This window comes from Brienomyrus brachyistius, chromosome 9 (genome assembly GCF_023856365.1).
Source record: "Brienomyrus brachyistius isolate T26 chromosome 9, BBRACH_0.4, whole genome shotgun sequence".
NCBI classification, from domain to species: Eukaryota; Metazoa; Chordata; class Actinopteri; order Osteoglossiformes; family Mormyridae; genus Brienomyrus; species Brienomyrus brachyistius.
The window spans coordinates 25283791-25301662 of record NC_064541.1 but is presented as its reverse complement, the minus strand read 5'-3'; the positions used below and the strand labels follow the sequence as shown (position 1 = coordinate 25301662).

General features: G+C 45.3%; 1 protein-coding gene across 4 annotated transcripts in view; it reads left to right on the top strand.

Moving 5' to 3' along the window:
* Window positions 1-2639: 2639 nt before the first annotated feature.
* Window positions 2640-17872, top strand: part of LOC125748408 (golgin subfamily A member 4-like) — a 32138-nt gene continuing 16905 nt past the window's right edge. Inside the window, exons 1-15 of one of the 4 annotated variants that reach the window (XM_049024450.1) lie at window positions 2640-2864; window positions 4269-4346; window positions 8742-8843; window positions 11011-11085; window positions 12187-12504; window positions 12624-12671; window positions 12905-12961; window positions 13199-13297; window positions 13386-13509; window positions 13936-14114; window positions 14187-14270; window positions 15611-15758; window positions 16092-16270; window positions 17148-17279; window positions 17699-17854. In XM_049024450.1, coding sequence (XP_048880407.1) covers window positions 2775-2864; window positions 4269-4346; window positions 8742-8843; window positions 11011-11085; window positions 12187-12504; window positions 12624-12671; window positions 12905-12961; window positions 13199-13297; window positions 13386-13509; window positions 13936-14114; window positions 14187-14270; window positions 15611-15758; window positions 16092-16270; window positions 17148-17279; window positions 17699-17854 — 1869 coding nt within the window. In that variant the 5' untranslated portion in view covers window positions 2640-2774. Of the gene's footprint in view, window positions 2865-4268; window positions 4347-8741; window positions 8844-11010; window positions 11086-12186; window positions 12505-12623; window positions 12672-12904; window positions 12962-13198; window positions 13298-13385; window positions 13510-13932; window positions 14115-14186; window positions 14271-15610; window positions 15759-16091; window positions 16271-17147; window positions 17280-17698; window positions 17855-17872 lie in introns of all 4 variants that reach the window. The other 3 variants (XM_049024449.1, XM_049024451.1, XM_049024452.1) reach the window with 3 other exon arrangements.

The following is a 17872-nucleotide window of genomic DNA, read 5'->3' as shown; positions in this document are numbered from 1 at the left end:
TCTCTTCGCAGTTGCTGCTTTCAGCGAGTCCTCAACGCGGACCACCCCGATTGGTTCAATAACACCTTTCGCCGCACTGACACCAATCACAGCTTACTTTGTCTAGTATGCGTTTAATACAAGACAAAGAGAACACGAGCGCTGTCTAATGGTTTCGGTTCGGTAATGTATGCGTAGTACTTCTCGAAAGCATATATTCAGATTTATTTGGGAATATAACTATGAAAAACACACTAAAACTTGGATGACATAACCATGTCTAATTTAATTTGGCTACTAATGCAATTTATTATCAGAAAGTACTTTAGTTGCTTTTCGTTTACTTTTCCGTAAATGTAAAAAGGAGGCATATTAACCAACCAAAAACTAAAACATATATTTTTCTGCATCAAACACACAGGACAAAGTAAATAGGAATAATAAGCAGGGCATATAGTGCAGTGGGTACTTACGGCATGTTTGCCATGTTCTATGTAAATCCATTTTAAGTGCTATTTCTTCCACATTTTGCAATAATGAAGTTTGACTTAACATACAACAGCAGTACCCATCCCTTTAATAAATTCTTTCTTACTAAATTTACTGGAATTACTGCCATAATTACATAATTACTTTTATTACATTTTCTTACTGGTTGGGATATGTATCCCTTTAAACAAAACAATAATGCAAACAATAATGCAAGTGTGTGGAGTTTGCATGTTCTCCTCGTCGTCGTGGGGTTTCCTCCGGGCACTCCGGTTTCCCCCCACAGTCCAAAGGCTAATTGGAGTTGCTAAATTGCGCGTAGGTGTGCATGTGTGCGTGAATGGTGTGTGAGTGCGCCCTGCGATGGGCTCGCCCCCCATCCTGGGTTGTTCCCTGCCTCGTGCCCATTGCTTCCGGGATGGGCTCCGGACCCCCCGCGACCCAGTAGGATAAGCGGTTTGGATAGTTTCACGTTTGTGAGTGTAACATTCTTTCCATTCTCCTCTGTTTATCGTGTGTCGCCTTGTCCCCCTTTCGATTGCGCACTTCTATCTGCAGTTAGGACGTAAAATAATAACGCAAATATACAGAAACTATGCAAAGTACTGATTATTATCCAACCATCCTGTACCGCTAGTACTTTTATTATTATTATTATTATTATTATTATTATTAATGATGCCTATGTATTATGCCTATCGCCGAAGTTAGTTAATGAGAAACAGGAAAAAGCTATGCTTCAGCATAAATTCACTTCTAGCTTGAAAACTTTACAGATTGCGTAAAGTCATTTCCTGTTCGAGAAGTTTACAATGAGTGAATGTCACTTCCTGTTTCAGAAGTTTACAATGAGTGAATGTCACTTCCTGTTTCAGAAGTTTACAATGAGTGAATGTCACTTCCTGTTTCAGAAGTTTACAGCTCACCCAACTTCATTCCCTGTTGAGTTTACGAGCGCTAAGTCATTTCTTATTCGAGAGGTTTACAGCTGTCATAATGCCTTGAGGAATTTACGCCTAGCACTATGTAATTTACTCTCTTGGGAGTTAGCAGGCAGAATACAGAATACAGTCACCTTCTGGTTTGATTTGAGCTCTTCTTAAGCAACTCATTCAGCAAGTCATCATGTCAGGAGACTCCTGTTGTATGTTGGTTTTGTTTAATCCCGTATTTAATTAATCCAATCAAACTACTTTTTAACTAATTGGGGCATGATCAACGAGTGTACATAATGCTGGAAGCAAGCACGACAAAGATACATAAACATAAAGCATAATTTTGGAGGCGTATTTGTACTGAAAAAATAGAAAATATCACTATAATCTGGTCCCTCTAATGATGATAATACTAATGATTATAACATAGTGATAATTACTATAATCATCCAGTAGTATCAATTGTATTATATACAGTTTAATGGTTCATAGCTCCTAAATTAATTGAAAGATTGATTTTTGTACTGTGTATAAAATTAATCAAATATGTTTTTAATTAAATAATGCCATTTATAGATGTATAATTATGTCTTGTACCTGTTAATGTACTTTATCTGTTTGATTTTTAAACACAATGGATCAATGCGTAGCACTCTTCACTTCCACCACTCCTCTTCCAGCTCTTTCAGTCCGAAGTCATTTTGACAACTGAAAAATCTACATTAACTTGATAGTGCAACTGTGCACGTGAGCATATAAAATCCATGAACTGCCATCTTGACCAGGATATTCTCTTGCCTTGAGCTGAAAGCTGCCTGATGAGACTCCAGGCATTCCACAACCCTACAGTGGAAGAGAGGTTAAAAGATGGATGTATGGATATATTTCATATTGTGGTCATGTGTTCTAGTCACATGCATTGACAGCCCGCAATAAAACATCATCAGGGATGTCCCAGGACCAAAACAGAGCGCTTCAGAGTTTGACAGGAACACATAAAAACAAATCTCACTAAACTGTTACTTCTGATAGTGTTCATTGACTGGTAGGTTTATCGACTAATAACGAATGAATGACTTGTTTTGATTCGGGCGATGTCGTGATTTGCCTTTCCATCACTTTCCCTTATGAGGACCAATAACAAAAGAGCTTATATTGGCGCAGGCTGTAGCGAACGCTTGATTTGTCCCTCTCCTCCTGCCGTAGTTCTCCGTTCGATTTTCTCCACGTTGGCTGCGCCTGCGCAGTATCTTTGTTCACCTGCGGGGAGATGAGAAGCGACGACCAGAAAGACAAGACGCCGACTCGGTTAAAGTCAACGACGTACGGAAAGCGCACTTCTCTTGCGTTTGACAGCAACGGCGTGGGAACATGTTCAAGAAACTAAAGCAAAAAATAAACGAGGAGCAGTCACCCCAGAGGAATGCCCAACCTCAACAGCAGCTCCAGCAGCAGGCCCAGGTCGGTGGAGCGGCTCAGCCGAGTTTTACAGCTTTAGTAAAGCTGTCCCGGTGCGTTGTCCCCTCCACTGTCCCGGTTCGCTGTCTATTCCAGTGTACTGGCTACAGTCCAAGCTTCTTTCTCGGTTCCCTATACTCTCCTCTGTCCCTCGTTGTGGCAATCGTTTTATCTTGTGGTGCGTCTCGCCAGCCGCACCGAAGTCACGCACTTGTTTCACTTTCTTTGGCACGGCTCTAAGCTCACACGTAGTGATGTCATTCAGCTCAAGGTTATCATTTTGGCAGCTGTATCATTACCCAGTTCACTGCTGGATAATGAATCCACCTTCCACTTCAGTTTTTGGTCATTTGAAATGTTAGGTTTGTTTACTAGTTACTCGTTTTGTCGCTAGAATAGTCCAGGTGAGATCCCATTTTGCAATTTGAGTGTAGTATTGGTGTGGAGATCCAAACCCAAAGTACCAATGAAGTCTTCAATTTTAGGGTGGATTAAAAAATGATTAAAGGATTTTTTTAAAGCCAAAATTGTTACAGCACCTGCCTCATGTACGTGAAAATGTACTTAAGCTGTACGGTCATAGTTTGTGGTGTGTGTTTCGCCATACTGCTACGTGTACTGGGTGTAGTCAAATCAAACTTAGTTGCCATTTAAAAATGTGCAGGAATACAATGAAACGAAATGTTTGCCGAGACTTTAAAAACGACTTTACAAATAATGTGACAAGTTGGACACACAGGACAGTAATAAATAAATACAGTCCGTAGTGCAGCTTTGAAGTAGGGCTGTACAGTGACTTTGACTATTCAGTTTATTTGTACTTGATACATAAATTGACCAGTGTAGATTGGTTGATAAACATTTATGAATTTAAGTGGTTCAGCCGAAGATCAGATTGGAGTGCTGGGGTTGTTCAGGAGTTATGAGTGACAGCATGAAAAAGAAGCTGTTGCTAAATCAAGTAGAGCTGGTCTGAATGCTCTGACGTCTCTTCCCAGCTGGGAGGGGGTCATTGTGTATGCTTGTAGCTTTGGAGATGCAGTGTTTGTCAAAGATTTTTTTGCAGTAATTTACATGCTAGCATAAATAAAAGGGTAAAACATGCCTCATGCCTCCACATAATATTGAGAAGAATAAAACAACCTTGAATACTTGGGACTTTAACAAGCAGGGTGTGCATCTGTGTCTTTAATCACACCATACTTCAGTCATTTACGGAGTATTTCACCTGATCTAGTGTTCAAATTACTAGATAGAAATTGCATGCTTGATAATTTGCAGTCTTTTGGGATGTGATGGTGGTCTTGATGTAGAAGCGGTGTTACTGTGATAGAGGTCTTTTCAGAGGGCTCACTAGTGCTGTTTGGCAGGTTTAACTGATTAGTGATGTGAAAGTGTTCTTTGCAGGTGGGGCCCCGGGACCCGCCCTCTCGAGCTGCCTCCCTTCTACAAGATGACAGCCCTCCTGCGCCCACTGACCGAGAGGTGAGACTGAATGATTTGAACCTTGCACTCCTTTGAAAATACATTTTTCACACCTGAGTTCACTGTTCGATGGAGTCAGTGAGCTTATAGTCATGGTCTTCCAGGGGGTGCTGATCAGACACTTGAGTATTTTTTTTTTTCCCCCCCCTAAATATTTTTTATCCGAGATATAACTGAAGCATCATATTTTTCCTGATCGCAGATTGTGTTCCCTGGTACTGTGGATTTTACAGCTTCCTGCCCATTAGAAATGTGATCGAGGAAGTCGTTTTATGGATTGCTGCCCCTTCACTGGGGAAAGGGGGATGTGAAGATCTGGGAAGCGGCTCAAGGGGAAGCATGAGAAGAGATGTAATGTTTAACTGGGCCCAGAAATCTGGCAGCAGTTACTCATAGAAATGTATCTTTGTAAAACCTTAAGATGTGCAGAATCTCAGTGTCGCCTGATTCAGGATCTATTTCTCTTGGGATAGTAATTATGGCAGGAAAGATAGTGTAGGAGGTAGAGCTGTTTGTGATCGGTTGAGTTGTGGGTGTTTTGAGTGCTGCAGTGGATGGCGTTGCTGTGCTATGCAATCGACCTACTATGGAGAGACTGAGCTGGGAGGTGGATGTTTGTGCTGAGCTATGTGAGAACACATCAGCAACTGCTGATTACGGCCCCTTGACACTCTGATCAGGACCTACTCGGGGGATATGGAAATCTTCCTCTTTCATAAATGCAATGTCCCAATGTGCCATAAGTGTGCTGGAAACACCTGTGTGCATTACTGCATATCCCTTTGAGTTTCATATTTATACTGTTTAGTTAAATATGTTCAGTGGTTTGTTATTGTGGAGATTCCTCATTAGCAGGAAATACAAAATTTATTATCATTATTCAAATGCAGTTATTTCCTCTTTGGAGAGGTTTGCTGGAGGCCCAGTTAGGCAGTGGATCCCTTAACTTTCCAGTGGTGATTTTGGCAGGACCCCGTTTAATGGTTTACAAGGAACTGATGACTTACTTGGGAGCGTAATTTATCACCCCTTGGTGTGAAGTTCTCTCTCATATTGCTGCATTATGTGTTCAGTGGGCTTTACCTTTCCACTTGTATAGATGTTTTTAGAATGGCAATAATAACTAGCTGAATAGCTGGCATGCACTCCAGTGGTATTAGCAACTTTAATTGGAACTGGTGTCGGCCTGTTTAATGAAAAAGGATCCACTTGTTTTGAAATCCATCTGTGCTTGTATGTATGAGTGGAGCACAAATGCTACTGAACCAGCAGATCCATCACTCTTATGAAGACCAAGCAACCGTGGAGCATCCAAATGAAGGTATTAGGAAGCAAAAATAAAAAAAGATTTGCAGAACCTTCACAGGAGCGCTATTGGGTCCATGATACGGGGGAACAATGCAAATCGACTGCCATGAAGGTCAGCTCAGCTCATATAATAGAGGAAGCTTATGAAGGTGCGGTGAAGTGAGAGGCAGCTACTGACCCACAGATTCAGTGCTCATTGGTCGAAATCATGCTCAGAAATCTACAATCTCTTCAGACCACACAGATTTGGCCTCTGTGCTGGGACTTGCTTTTGAGAAAGGTCAGTATTATACCTGACTTAGCCAGCTCCCAAATGACAGACCCCCAAGGCTATTTAAAAGAAGATTTTGTTCCGTGGCCTTCTGAAAGGGAAACGCAACCCATGCTGGGGGCCGTTCATGCATTGAGGGCGTCTGTTCAGAAAGAGGAGCTAAGAGCTTTTTGCCATGGGGGACAAGAGTAATGGCACCAGATCCTGTTTTCATTTAGCAAAAGATTAAGTCGGGGTAATAATTCCAAAAGACTGGAAACGCAAATAAATTATGGGCATATATCAGATGAGTCCATGTTTCACGGGACTGTTTGTAATAAAGCACGACATAGTAATTTATGGTCGACTTCACAACTGAAAGGCAAAATGCTTTCTTGATATGGGGTGGTGACTGAGTGGCAATTTTTGAAAATAGTGTCTGTAAACTAGACAGATAGCAAAGATGTTTCTGTAACTTAGACTTTACTTATGAAATAAATGATATTGTGAACAGTCAAAATAAAAGATCTTTCCTTATGATATGTTTTTAAAATGCGGGAGGGGGGCTTTTGCTTCTAGGTGCCGGCAGCTGGGGAATCAGTGGTCATGGTCTGGTAATCCAGAGAGACAACTGGTTCTGAAGTGTCAGTGGGTCTGTTATGCAAGCAGTGCTGCAGGCAGTCAAGCTGGGTCAAGATAACCTCTTATCTTGGAGCCAGAAGAGAAGAAAAAAGATATGAGGCAGGGTGTCTTGCATTTATGGATTAGACTGAGAAAGTTAACTTTTGTTTCTACAAAAAATTCTCATGTTTGCGAAAATGACCTGACTATGGCAGCATAATAAAAATAATCAAATGTTGTGTGTTTTCGCGACCTGAGAGGTTTGGAAGAGCATATAGGGATGATGGCTTCACTATGAGGGAATGGACCCAGAGCAGGGTCGCTCTTCTGAAATGGCCACACATTATCATGTAGTTTACCTTGGGATTCCAGTCTCTTTATCACTAGGTTAAGCTTGGGTAAATTAGCTTGGTGGGTTTGAGTTAAAATCCAAGATGTAGTTATGCAAGGCCATGCAATGACAACTCACAGCTATTTAAGGCCTAAAGTATGAACTTTGCTCAGTCAGGAATCACCAGCCCATGTAAATTCATAATAAATACAGTGGAAACCATTTATAGTGATCACATCTGTCTGGGTGAAATTGATAACTATAAGCAGATAATTATAACATATTTATGTATCAGGCAGATTACCATCTAATTGACATTTGTATAAGTATTACATGAATATAAGACAATGTCGCTATTTACTTAATTTTATTGGCTATTTCAAAATACAGTACTGTTATTGAGAGAAAATGATTTTGTTTTTCCTGTCATGTTTTCTATGTATGCCGCATAAACCTCAGGTAGCTTGCCGGAAGCAGATGGGTTACCACAAGGTAGGGCAATCAAAGTAAAGTTTAAAAAAAATAATAATAATTACTTCAGTTTTACTTTTTTCCATATGTTATATTTAAAAAGACTCCAAAATGAACACTGGAAGCGGACTACTTGATTACTGCTTCAAGCTTTTTTGAGACATACAAGTGATTGATCACTATAACCGTAATCACTATAAGCGGTTTGTACCGTACGTAGTTTCATGATTGTAAGTGTTAATGCTTAATAGATAGTACTTTCTCGGGGCTGTTAGGAATGGTAAAGGTGATGAATCTGAAGTGGTAAAACTTTGCCGTTTTAGATTCCTCCATGGACTGTGTGAGATAATCACACATACAAATGGAACATTCTCAACATTAATATAGCATCAAACATAGCAAGGAAATGTGTAGATGCTGGTAATTCAGGTCTGTGAAGATGTGAACTGTGGGCCCCTGGGCTCACTGGACAATCCAGCTGGTGTCATTAATATGGATGTAGGTGTGGCTCTGAGGGGGAAAAAACTGCATTCCTCCGCTGCTAGAGAACAGTGTTGTATGTCTGCTGCATTAGTGCACTGAAACCTAGCCTTTGGTAGAGCCTTGCGGTCATGTGACCCAGCTTCATTAAGAGCTTGTCATGTGATTGTTGGTTAGCTTTTATTCTCATAGCTAGTCAGTACACTGGATTGGGGTCTGAGCTTATTTTTGGACATTGAAATGGAAGGAGACATGATCGTGGTAGACCATAAAACATTAATGATGCCAGTGGTCTGGAGTTTGGGGAAAACCCCATGATTATAAGGTTCAGGGATTCTCAGATATCTGGACTCTGTGCCATATTATTCAAAGTTCAGAACCAGTGAGATGAATCCCAGGAATAGTATTTGGATGGACAGAGTACATGCCTGTCTGCCACTCTTGGCATAGGAAAGCCAATACAGAATTGTAGGTCAAACCAAGAATCATTTCTCCACTTTGTGGATTTCATTTTTTTAATCAAAAGTAAATCAATCTTTGATAAGCTATTAAAGCGTTTGTCATCTTTCACAGTTTTGTTTTGTTTACCTCCATGCAGCCTTTATTTCTGAGCTTTCAGTGTACGTCCTTGTGAGGTCTGTCTCTGTCAGATGCATATGCTTTGAATTGCTGGGGCCACAGAGGCCTGGCAGATGGCCGCTGGCAGACGGCTGCTGTCAGCTGAGCAGGTCGCTCCTGCGGGCATGTGGCGCACGGCTCCGTGAATCTGCTAGCTGGGCCTTCCTCTCTCCTCCCTGCGAAGGGGGTGTGGCACCGTACTGCGACGATCATTTCCAGTAGACGCAGGCCATCTCACTCTCTGTTCTCATGCTCTCTGTCTCCCCCCCCCCCGCCCAACCACTGCCATCCCCCCATTCTCATTTTTGGGGGTCAGCTGCTGGCTGGGATGATAGCTGAGCCGGCCTTTCTCTCTGAGTACACTATCTTTGCTCTGGACCATTCCAAACGACCCACAGCCGCTGAGGTGGTCGCTGCGGTGAGTCCTGTCCTAAAGCCCTTGCTCCTGCCCCCCCCCCCCCCCCCCCCCCCAGGCCCAGTCCCCTCAGCCTCCCCTTCCTCTAACGATGCCTTGAGTGGGTAGGAGCTGGCCTGCATAGAACCAAAAACCTGCTTGCAAAACTTTCTCTCAGTTCCTCATAGGCATCTCTCCTCTAACCCTGCACCTAACCCTGGATTTTTGTTTGTATGTGTGTGTAGGTGTTTTAATTGCCTTTAAGCTGGCTGAGTTCTCACTCCTGTTAGTCCCGCATTAAATATTGTCTATGTGTCTAGATGACCCTTTACCTGCCCTCTTCTTTTGGTGGATCAGCCAGACTTGCACATTTTTTTGGGGGGTTTTTAATTCAGGGAAGTTGACCCCAGACTCCCGGTGTGTACGTTGTAGTCTGTCTCACCGGCTGTCATGTACATGCTGCTTTTGTGATCTATTTGGTTAGTTTTGTGGATTTTTTTTCTTATCTTAATACATGAAATTGTCAGGTTATACTCCATCATGTTACATCCATCCATCTTCAAACAGTTTTATCTAGTATAGGGTCGTGGTGAACTTGATGTCTATACCAGGCAGCACAGGACACAAGGCTGGGACACACTAGTCAGGGTGACAGTCCAGCTTGGGTCACACACTCGCATACGGCAGAATGATGGTGAACTGCACTGTGCCATCATTTATGTGTCTGTATACTTACAAGATGGAGTGAAGCCTGCAGTCTGAGTTGTTCTGGGAGAGGAGCTGCTGTGACTTACTCCTACACTTGGTTCTGGTCAGGAGGAAAGCCTGACATGCTTGTCGATTTTAAACTGGTTTTAATTTTAGTGTTTGGCTTTTTATTCTGTTGTTTTAATGGCTTGTAAATAGCTGCTCACTGGTGAAACGCCACTGTCAGACTGCTGTCACGCCTGCTGTCATGCCTGCCCGCGGCTGTGTTCCTTCCGCCGGATACAGAGATTTGGAATTTGCAGCATTAGGATAACCCTGCACCTGCCAGCGAATGACCCTCCCTCCACTTCTCTGTACAGTGGCCTCCACCCCTCTCTTCCTTTGTGCACAGTGACCCTGCACCCTCAGGCAGTTCTTTCTCCATGTGCAAGGATCCTGCCCCCATGCCACATTTCCTCTGTTAGCAGTGACTCTCCCTTTTCTTCCCCAGTGTGCAGTGATTCTGCAGAGTTTGCACCCTCCCTTCTATTGCCCTGTGTCTGTCCTTTAGATGAACATAAATTCAGGTTGAAATTTCCGATAAATGTCATGTCACTGAATCTTTTTTTCTGTATAATTGCTGGCGTGTGAGTATTGTATCATAAAAATACTGAGTTCTTCCAGTTATCACATATATAGATGATTGTTTTGTTGTTGCTACTGAGTTTGGGCACTTTCCGGCCAGTATTTTCTGTTTATCGTATTATGTAGATTTAGTAGACTGGTTTTAGCCAGATATCCAATGAACATAAGAGTAAATGAGCAGTGAGAAAGGGGCATATTTCAGCAGAACAGAGAGATCAGATGTAAACAGCATGCTTTACAGATTGCGTTCAGTGCTAGATGGATCCTCCCCATCTGAGACTTAGCATTAGGATCTTGTTGCAGCTGCAACAGTCACTGGCTGTTCCAGAAACTGCGTCTGATTGGCCGCTCAGTATAGGAGTGTCTCTGATTGGTCATTGTGAATGTGGCATTGTTGTGTACTATCATGTTCAGGGTGTAGATAAGAAGAATGAGACCATGGAGGCCAGAAAATGGTTTGTCCAGCTTAACAAAGATGTGATATTTAGGAGGCAGCATGTAAAATACAGCGGGTTGATGGCACAGGGTGTGGAATGCACTGCTTTGCCTCCAGGAAGCCCTTGTACTAACTGGTTCGGCTTTGTGTGTGTGTGTGTGTGTGTGTGAGTGAGTGTGCGCCTTTTTGCCCTGTTGCTGTATTGCACCTGTAGTGTTTGTATAGAATTTAACCTCCACCTCCCTGCCCCTCCACCCTCTGCATGGATATGCCGGGTGGCTTCCCGAACTTGTCACTCCTTCAGGTCCTAACCTGGTTAACATAGCCTCTGATTTGGCCATGCCGGGTGTGGCTGAGGGAACTAATAGCCAGGAGTGTGGCTTCCTGGTTATATGCTCACGTCCTCCATCGCTCACTCCACAGACCACCAGCAAGGGGGCAGGTCAGACTACGCCACTCAGAGGCAGCGTGAATGGAGACGACAGCACCTCGCCACAGGTGAGCCCTCAACCCCCACGCCTGCCTCCCGGTCAGCTTGGTTCAGCTAGTAGCAGTGGAACTCTGAGGGTTGCTATTTAGACAGAATTGTACCTAGTCAGTACTGGGAAGGGTTACTTAGCTGTGGGAAGAAATGTGTTTGTTACATTACATGAACTGGATGCTTTTGCCCATAGTATATTTGAGAAACAGAACGGTCAGTCCGTGTCCCTGGAGTAATTGATTTAGGGTCCAAAAGTGACATCACTCTGCGAGACCCGGGATTTGAAGGGGTGACCTTCTTGGGCACAGAGTCCTGCCCACAGAGATACACACCGCACTGTGGTCAACCTCCCGCTACATCCATGAGCTGCATTGATTCCAGCCTCACTGCTTTCATATCTATAGCCCTTTTGGTGGTGTAGTGAATAAGGAAATGGCTTCATATACATGAAATTTGAGTGTGGGAAATGGCTTTAGTGGTTTATTCCTCGCTGTTTAATGCTAAGCCATGTTCTAATGTTAAGTATGCCGTAATATAATCAATGCTAACAAAATTCATTTACAGTATAATAATGTACAAGTCCAGCACAGGGCTCGCACTCCAGGTAGTTTAGAAAAGCCTTTTAGCCTAACTGCATGCCTTTGGACTGCGGAAGGAAGCCAGATTGCCTATGAGGAACGCAGGCTGCACACGCAGGCTGCACACGCAGGCTGCACCCGCAACCCTGCATGCAGGAAGCTGCCCTTTGAGTCGCCATGCCAACGGCCAACCCCTGTTTCCCAGGGCAGTATATCAGACAGGAAAAACACTGGTGATCATGTATGTAGACAGACATGCTTTGTGTGTGTGTGTGTGTGTGTGTGTGTATATATATACGTGTGTATATAAAACACACACACATAAATATACATGTATAAAGTACGTGAATTATGTGTGGTTTGTGTCATAGCTTCTCATAACTGTAAGTGTGTGTGATGTCACCTACAGATGTTAATGTAACACCGTTATAAGTCATGTACTTAATAAAGGGGATTTGTTAGCCCTGAAAGTTCGTCTCCCCAGGAAGTGAATAGTGTTTTCCCGCAGTGTAACACCCCCACCCCTCCCGATTTGCGCAGAAGCAGGAGTCGCTGGCACAGAAGCTGCAGCTGAGGGTGTCTTCCATGGAGTCCCTGTTCCGCTCCCCCGGCAAAGCTGATGGGCTGATGCGCACCCCCTCGCGCGAGAGCCTCGTGCGGAGCTCGTCCCGCGACTCGCTTACCCGGCTCGAGAGCGAGTCTTTGGGCGTCACCCCCTCCTACGACCCCCCGTCTGACATTGAGAGCGAGGCGGAGGACATGCCAGGCAATTCTGACACCTTGTCCAAAGAACAGTTGCTTCATCGCCTGCACCGGGTGGACAGGAGCCTGGCAAACTACAGGGGGAAGTACTCAGAGGTGAGCAGGGGAGCGTGTCCAGGGTGACCCCGTACTGTACTGGGATTCCCTGTCCTCTCCATCACTGGGCTCACACGAAGGACTGGAACATCTCTGAACATGTGTTCTGTCCCTTTCAGCTGGTCACTGCTTACCGTACCATTCAGAGGGAGAAGGAGAAGACTCAGGTAACTGCTCTGTTCTCTGGTATGAGAGTCTGGCCTGTTAGCAGAATTGTAGTCAGCTCAGCATGGGCAGTATGGTACAGGATGATAGAATGGCTGCCTGACATTGAGCTAACTCATGCAGTGTAGTGCAGCAGGTTTAAGCTCATGCTGAGATGTCAAACATTAAGAAAGGCATTAAAATATTTTACGAGCGTTTGCATGTAATTATGAATAACATCTGGTCTTACTTCCAGGTTATTCTGAGTCAAAGTCAAGACAAGGCTTTGCGCAGAATTGGCGAGCTGAGAGAGGTTAGTGTTTCTACCTGCTTGGTTCCTGCAGTTCACATGCTCCGTGATGCCATGTCTGCTCCCTTTGACTGTGCCAAGTGTCTGCTTTTTTTTAATGGCTACCACTCGAGCTGTGGATCCACTATATTGGTTAAAAGAGCCAGTGCGGGCGCTATGGTTGTGAACTAGGCTTGTAAGTGTTTCCATGTTGAATGGATTGACCAATCAATTGTTAAATGGTCTGTGTTTGGTTGCCAGGAACTGCAGATGGACCAGCAGGCCAAAAAACATCTACAGGAGGAGTTTGATGCTGCCTTGGAGGAAAAGGACCAGCTGATCACTGTGTTGCAGACCCAGGTATGCAGCGGGACCCTTTGAGGACTTTAATCAATTATAGTCTTCTTCCTTATGGTCGACTGACTATGAAGGACATCTCCTTCCACAGGTTGCTCTGATGAAGAAGCGTATGCAGGGCATCCCAGTGGAGGGGGTGCCTCCTGAAAGTGACATAGCACAGCCTGAGGGCTCACAGGAGACCAGTTCGCCTGAAAGCTCATGCTCAAATGAGGGTAGGTCACATGTCATTGGTTAATGTTACCATGTTGGAGCATCTCTTTGTACTAAATACCTGTGAGCGAGCTTGTGCTGTATATAAAGTAGACTGAGTAGAGAAAATACTTGGAGACAAGTGCTGAGCTGCTATCTAATGGTGATGTTGAGGGTTGGGGCTTTTCATCATGATGAGGAACAGGGTTCTTCAGCACTTCAGTTTTTTCCTTCACACGTGTGTGAAACTACATGCGTCCCACAATGCACTGCAAGTCGCTTCCCAGCCACTGAGGCTTTCTCACCTCAGCTACTCTGGTTTAGGGAGCTGAACGCGGGGAGGATGTCGCTTCGCATAGAGGTTCTGTCCAGCTCAGCACATCTCACGGCTTCATGTGCCAAGGGAATGAGTATAGTCTGTCAACCTCAGTGCCCTCTTCTCCCAGCAGGTGGCGGCAACGTCCCGGTGGAGGCGCTGCAGCAACGTATACGCAGGCAGGAAAATCTGCTGCAGAAGTGCAAGGAGCTGCTGCGCAGTCAGAAGGAGCGCAGCACGCAGCTGGGCAGTGAAAACGAAGCGCTGCAGCAGCAGCTGCAAGAGAGGCTGCAGGAGCTGGAGAAGATGAAGGTGAGCAGGCTGGCAAAGGGAGACCTCTGGCACCTCGCCGTGCTCCTTTCTCATTGATGTATTTGCCGTCAGGAGCTGCATACGACTGAGAAGACCCGGCTCATCACACAGCTGCGCGATGCCAAGAACCTCATCGAGCAGCTGGAGCAGGACAAGGTAAAGTGTTGGCCGATGCCGGGGGTACAAACATGACATGGTGCACTCGTCATTTTCTTATGTTTTTTATTTTAGTAGTACCCTGAAAGTCTCCCTCTGTGGAGGAAAAATATATATATTCATTCCATCAGTATGCATTCACCAGCTGGAGATGGAGTCAGAAGAAAACATTTGAAGGCCTGCTTTGCTTCAGGCTCATGTACAGGTCACTGGCCTGCTTTGCTTCAGGCTCCTGTACAGATCACTGGCCTGCTTTGCTTCAGGCTCATGTACAGGTCACTGGCCTGCTTTGCTTCAGGCTCATGTGCAGATCACTGGCCTGCTTTGCTTCAGGCTCATGTGCAGATCACTGGCCTGCTTTGCTTCAGGCTCATGTGCAGATCACTGGCCTGCTTTGCTTCAGGCTCATGTGCAGATCACTGGCCTGCTTTGCTTCAGGCTCATGTGCAGATCACTGGCCTGCTTTGCTTCAGGCTCATGTACAGGTCACTGGCCTGCTTTGCTTCAGGCTCATGTACAGATCACTGGCCTGCTTTGCTTCAGGCTCATGTGCAGATCACTGGCCTGCTTTGCTTCAGGCTCATGTGCAGATCACTGGCCTGCTTTGCTTCAGGCTTGTGCAGATCACTGGCCTACTTTGCTTCAGGCTCATGTGCAGATCACTGGCCTGCTTTGCTTCAGGCTCATGTGCAGATCACTGGCCTGCTTTGCTTCAGGCTCATGTACAGATCACTGGCCTGGTTGTTGAGGCTTTGACTTTTAAGGTGTAGTGAAGTGGCCGGGGGATTAGATAGAGGAGCACAGCCTTTGATTGGGATGGTTGAGGCTGACCTTTTATTCCTGACTAGTGGCTGTAGGAGATAACAGCCCTCTGGAAAATTGGTGACGACTTCTAATGGTATTTTGCCTTGGGTTTGTGCCATGTCAGTGCCGAAGGTCTTTCCTGAGGCTGACAGTGCCGCCTCTTAGCATAGTTGACTGATGAGTCAGACTCATGTTTAGACATTATGTATTTATTAAAGTGCTTTGCCATGTTATTGCACTGCTAAGCTCTGCTTCCTCTAATTACTACTCACACAGAGGTTTCAGAACCCCCATTATCCAAGCAGTCTGCCAAGTACTTTGTGGCCTACAAGCCTGTGAGAAAATGGCTTTGGTATTTACAAGCCAAACGGCAGAGAACTTTACTAGAACTCATCATTCTCTCCATTATCACAGGGTTTTAAATAAATATTTACGAGAGTCCTTTGTACAGTATGCAGCAGGAGGCACGTTTCTCTGGTCGTGTTCATATTTGACCGCACACGGTCAGCCTGTGACCACTGGCCATAATTTCCCAGGGCATGGTGATCGCCGAGACGAAGAGGCAGATGCATGAAACTCTGGAGATGAAGGAGGAAGAAGTGGCCCAGCTGAGGGCCCGGATCCAGCAGGCTATAGCTGAGAAAGAGGAACTGCAGGAGCAACGTGAGAAGTCTGAGAGGGCTGGTAGGTCTTCACCTACGGGCTACACCCACACGCAAGTTCAGGTCTGACATCTACACATGCTGCCTATGTCCCAGCTGACCTCATACTATTTGGTTTGTTTTGAACCATACTTAGGATTTGATGTTACTCTTCCATAGTCTGTTGTAAAATCCATGGAACATTGCTGGAATATTGTACAATGAATACTTATGACTGAGGTGTAGTATAATGTGAAAAAGATCTAGTTAGTTAGATGCATAACAATATATGGGGGAGAATTTTACTGAACCTCAACCCTTTGGTCGCCCTGGACAAATAACTTCTGTGACTGTAGAAATGTGTCTGCTCCCCCAGCTTTTGAAGAGTTGGAACGGGCTCTGGGTGTGGCGCAGAGGGCGGAGGAAGCACGCAGGCAGCTGCAGGCCAAGACGGAGGAACAGATGAAGCAGGTGGAGCGCACCAGCGAGGAAGAGAGGAGGAGTTTGCAGCAGGAACTGACTCGTGTTAAGCAGGAGGTGGTGCAAATCATGAAGGTTGGTCTTATTATATATAGGAGCTCACAACATGAAGGTTGTGGGTTCAAATCCCAGGGGGTGCACATAAATTGTAGCACTTCCTACTACTGTAAGTCACTTTGGATAAAACAGTAACAAAAATGAATTAAAATTAAAATGTTAATAATTCATCTTCTCTCCAACTCCATGAGTCACACTTTAGTAATTTTTATATGTTATAGATTAGTATCTTTGCTGAAACAACATACTAGTTATCAATCCAGGTTGTTGCCCTGTAACACGTTATACTGAATTGCCAAAAGGATCACCAGGTTACACAAGCCATATATTTTTGGTGGGAAAGGCCTCAGCATGTGTCTGGTGAAGGACATGCTAGCAGCAGATAATGGCTCTGGATGACGTGCTTCCATGGGCCTTCTGAGCGCAGTTGGGAGCAGCCAGAACAAGCTGGATGTGGAGTCATGATTAAATAGAGTGGGGGTGGGGGGCTCCCTTTCCCCTGGGGTGTGCCACTTCCCTGTCTGATCTCAGCCTTTTTATTTCTGGGTTTTTCCAAAGCCCAGATGAATCTGCAGCTAAATTGGGTCACAGAGCGTGTGCCGTTTGGGTTCATTCAGTGGCCCTGTGAGTGTGTTTTGTCTGGCAAGGCGGTAAGGGGGCGGATCAGCGATCACGGCGGCTCTTTGTGTGTCGGAGACTAGGAACATTCTCCTTGTTGATGTGAGAGCTTCCTTTCTACGAGTGAACGTCCTGAATGTGTGTTCCAGATGCCAGTGACTCGCCATTCATACTGTCCGCCTCCTCAGTCTTTACAGCCAGCTTCACAGCCTAGTTCTCGCGCACAGAAATGGACTCGCATGTGCATTATCTCCTAAGTCTGTGTTCACTTACACAGACGTCATCAGAGGAGCGTGTAGCTGAGCTGGAGAAGTCGCATGCACAGGTTTTGGCCAGAAAGGAGCAAGAACTGGATGATCGAATGAAGCAGCAAGACATTCAGTTTCAGGAACAACTAAACCAGGCCTTGGTGAGTGGGACTTGGCAGTACTGACTGTCACTATCAGCAGAACTGGCCCTTGAATAATGGGCCCAGGCAGTACTGACTGTCACTATCAGCAGAACTGGCCCTTGAATAATGGGCCCAGGCAGTACTGACTGTCACCATCAGCAGAACTGGCCCTTGAATAATGGGCCCAGGCAGTACTGACTGTCACTATCAGCAGAACTGGCCCTTGAATAATGGGCCCAGGCAGTACTGACTGTCACTATCAGCAGAACTGGCCCTTGAATAATGGGCCCAGGCAGTACTGACTGTCACTATCAGCAGAACTGACCCTTGAATAATGGGCCCAGGGCCTTGGTGAATGGTGCCTGGTAGGCATTGTCAGCTGAACCTGTCTATACACAATAGAGGGAGTATCAGAGATGGGTTTCTTTGATTTTCAGGAAAAGTGCCAGACAGAGCTGACTCAGGCCATGCAGGAGCGAGACCAGCAGACGGCCCTGGCGCTGGAGGAAGCCGAGCTCCAGAAAGCCGCGGTGCAGTCGGAGAGAGATGGTCAAGTCCAGGAGCTGCAGCAGGAGCTGGAGGCTTCTCGCACAGTGAGAGCCTCAACACAG